The sequence below is a fragment of the Manacus vitellinus genome, unplaced genomic scaffold, assembly GCF_001715985.3.
Source record: "Manacus vitellinus isolate BGI_N305 unplaced genomic scaffold, ASM171598v3 scaffold_85_pilon, whole genome shotgun sequence".
Lineage (NCBI taxonomy): Eukaryota > Metazoa > Chordata > Aves > Passeriformes > Pipridae > Manacus > Manacus vitellinus.
This window is the reverse complement of record NW_021940845.1, coordinates 1,016,168-1,020,031: the sequence shown is the minus strand read 5'-3', so window position 1 is coordinate 1,020,031 and position 3,864 is coordinate 1,016,168. Positions and strand designations below refer to the sequence as shown.

General features: G+C 47.2%; 1 protein-coding gene across 1 annotated transcript in view; it reads left to right on the top strand.

The window, feature by feature from the left end:
- The window catches only part of TOX2 (TOX high mobility group box family member 2), a 92,332-nt gene that overhangs the window by 80,745 nt on the left and 7,723 nt on the right, over positions 1-3,864 (top strand). Inside the window, exons 6-7 of the mRNA XM_029964938.1 lie at positions 2,116-2,196; positions 2,844-2,953. Coding sequence (XP_029820798.1) covers positions 2,116-2,196; positions 2,844-2,953 — 191 coding nt within the window. The remainder of the gene's footprint in view (positions 1-2,115; positions 2,197-2,843; positions 2,954-3,864) is intronic.

Sequence of the window (3,864 nt, the reverse complement as noted above, 5' to 3'; positions counted from 1 at the left end):
AAAGAAAAGAAAAGAAAAGAAAAGAAAAGAAAAGAAAAGAAAAGAAAAGAAAAGAAAAGAAAAGAAAAGAAAAGAAAAGAAAAGACCCTTGTATTTTGATATTACAGAGTTAAAAAAAAATTAAATATGCTTTCAATACATCAGCACCCAGCTGAGGCCGCTGTTCGTATCTCATTTCTGTACTGGGTACCAAATTTAGGAGCTGGGTACCACATTTAAGAACATCTAACAGCAGAGCTGGTGGATACAGTACATGCTGTGGTGGTGGCACTGGTGCTGCTGCTGCAGGCACAAACCTGATCTAGTGGAAGGTGTTCTGCCCGTGGCAGGGGGGTGGAACTGGATGAGCTTTAAGGTCCCTTCCAACTCAAGTCATTCTGAGATTCTATAATAAAAGATGTGAAGATTGTAGAGGAAGGTAATAGCTCTTATTAAGGGAACTGATACAGTTTGAAGAAATAGTTGCTTTTCACAGGCAAACTCTTCTTCAGGCTGACATTTTGAAATGTAGTTTTGTTCTGAATGGAGCAAATATAATATTTCCTGAATACCATAAAGCCGAAGACAAACTTAGGGAAACGCTTCCATTTCAGAAAATTACCGTCTGAGACCTCCAGTGTGTCGAGTCAAAAAGTTTCATTACAGGAGTTGCTGTGATTTAGCAATGAAAATAAAGCTTTCCAATCCTTTTTTTGATAGAATTTATCTGTACTGATTTTAAATTCAGGTAACTGGATAGTTTGACTGCTGGAGGTTATTTTCCCTTCCGAGGTCAATGTTGGGAGGGAGTGGGGGGTGCTGCCAAGGAGCTAAATCATAGAACCTTAGAACTGTTTTGGTTGGAAAAGACCTTTAGGATCATCCAGACCCTTCCCCCAGCACTGCCAAGGCCACCACTAAACCATGTCCCCAGGTGTCACATCCATGTGGTTTTTAAACACTCCCAAGGGTGGCGACTCCACCACTGCCCTGGGCAGCCTGTGCCAGGGCTGGACAATGCTTTCCATGAAGAAATTTTCCCTAATATCCAGTGTAAATCATCCTGGACAGAGATGTGCCTGTGAAGCTTCAGCATCTCAATTGTTGAAAGCTCTCATTGGTTTTAAAGCCAAATTAAATGTATGCAAATCTATTCTAATAGGAATCAACATTCAGTGCACTGTTTGAGGAGGGTTTTGAGTTTCCAGTGGGGAAGAGGGCTGGTGGGTACTTTTCTTGGGAGTTTCTGCCTTTATCCTGAAGTTTTTATTCCATTTTAAAATATTCTTCCCACTCAGTTTAATCTGTGTAACCCCATGATTATGCAGGATCTCACCATTATTTTATTGGAGGTCCTCCATCTCCATGTGTGGAGGACCAAGCTCTGGGCAGAAAGGGGACCAGCACACCATCATGAGGCATCTCTCATTATGGGGAGAGATGGAAGGGTAACCAATAATTCACTCTTAAAAAGCTTTATTATGTTTTTTTCTTAGGGAAATAAACTCTCTTGGTACTTGCTGTTTCCCACAAGCCCCAGCTCAACAAGTCTTAAGATTAGCCAAAAATCTCAGCTTTTCTATGATGAGAAAGCAGCTCCCTGCTGTCCAGACTGCAGAGAAGAGCTGGAGCTTTGAGCTCTAAATAATGGGAGAGCCAAGAAAACAAATGGATAGTTTAGGATTTCTGGATGTCTCACCTGTTTTTAAGCTAGTCATCATCATAGGGTCATAGAATGGTTTGAGTTGAGTTGGCCTTAAAGATAGTCTTGTCATCTGAGGATTTGGGCTTTTGTCTTGCTCTTCCAAGAGCCTGGATCATTCTTTGCCCTGACTCCTCTTGGGAAGTGGTTTCATTGAGTTCACCTTGTAAAATCAGGCTGTGTCTCTTACAGCAGACATGTATAAATTCCTGTCTAGGCACATAGACTACTCTGACCTGTGGTGTCTCCCAAAATCCCAGCGTGATCCAATCCAGGGGTTTATGTTCTTGGTTTGGGGTAAATTCCTCTCCAGCGGAATTTTTCGTACACGTGGCCCCAGTGGAGGGGATCTCACTGAGCAAGCAGGTTGCAGCCAAGCCCAGCATCACTGTGTTTTACTTTTCTAATTATTATCCATTCCCTGGTCCTTTCAGGCATACAAGAGGAAAACAGAAGCTGCGAAGAAGGAGTACCTGAAAGCTCTGGCCGCGTACCGGGCCAGCCTCGTCTCCAAGGTACCTTGCTGCTGTGGGACAGGGCAGTGCTGTGAGTTGCAACTCATGGGAACCTCCTGGAAGGAGCAAGGTTATAGGAAATACCATGTAATTGTGATATCAGAACCGATATCAGCATTGGCACCTTCCCCAGGCTTTAGTACCCTGCAACAAAACCCCACTTTTGGGTTGGTTTCATCAGCAGGGGAGGGGTGTCCCTGCATGGCGTGTTGTCCCTATTGCCTGTCCCCACCACCAGCAGCTGTTCCTCACCCAGCTCTTGGGCTGTGAGTGCAGCAAACAGGGGCAGGAGGACGAGGCTCAGTGTGGGTGACACTGGGAGCCCAGGGGAGGATGACACCCCAGTACTGGGCTCACCAGCCAGCACTGGTACCAGCATCCTGCTGCACCCTGCTCCTGCTGCACTCTGCTCCAAGCACTTGGGCTGTTCTGGCTGCTCAGGACCCCAGGTCCTGCACACACAGCCTAGAGCAGATTTTTGGGGAGTAGGACCCATACCTGTGTGTTGATGACCATGTGAGCACGTACGTGCTTAACCCTCCACTGTCAGGCCAAACCCAGAGAGCCCATTTCAGTGCCTAAGGATGAACTTGGAGAGCATTTCAGGCTCATACAGGAATGATGGGCCAAGTGCTTGCCCATCTCAGGGGACCTCACAGCTTACCCTCCTCTATGCCTCCAGGGAGGGGCCATGGGCATTTGCTGCCTGTGGATTTGGGGTGGCTCCTGTGGAGTTGGTAGGTTTGCTGGCTCAGGGGTAATGCTGCCCTTGGGTTGTGAGTAAATGTATCAGGTTGGTTTCTCTTCAAAGCTTCTCCTTTGTACTACACCACATCCTCAGCACTTATTCATCACATCCAACTGCCATGGGAAATAATGTGATGTCCCAAATCAACCATCATCTGCAGGATCCGTGTGATGGTGGTGAGCTGGAAAGCCTCAAAGTCCCTGTGCAGACTGTTGGCTGTCAATTTGCAGACAGAAGAGGAGCCAGGACAGAAAAAGGGAATGGGAAAGACTTTTGGGAGTTTAAAAGCTCTTCTTGGACCTTCTAGAAACCTGTGGGGGTCCTGCCTTGACCGTGCCTCACAGCAGTGTAGGGCAGGAGGCACGGAAGGTGTGTGCTCTGTGGCTTCATTTTTTTCCAATTTCTCCAATGACCAGTTCTCTGCAGAAGAGCAACTTTGTTTTTGAGTACAGCAGCACAATGTGACCCTGGCTGATGGGTGAGAAAGGATCTGGAGTATCATTACAGAGCCCATCACAGGACAAAAGCCTCATTGTCCAACCCAGAAAATTTCCCCTTGTTTATCTCTTTTTCCTGCCGAAATGAGGGCACCATTGTCCAGTGCATTATAGACACACCAGGGCTGCAAGAGGGCACAGGATCAGGAAAGCAGAGGTTTTACAGACCCATTTGTTCTCCATTGGAAGCAGAATGTGGTCACCCACCTCTGTGGACTGAAGCAGTGAGCTGCTGGTGGGCCCTTTGCCTATTCCCTGGTTAATTCCCTCAGGTGCTCCAGGCTCTGCCAAAGGGGTGGTCGAGTTACTGGACTTGAGTTTTCCAGATATGGATGCTGCACCCAGCCTGTGGGCACCCAACTGCTGGAGGGGTGGGAGTTCATGTGCTGGCTGGTGGGAGAGGAGCAGGAGCCGTGGGGTCTG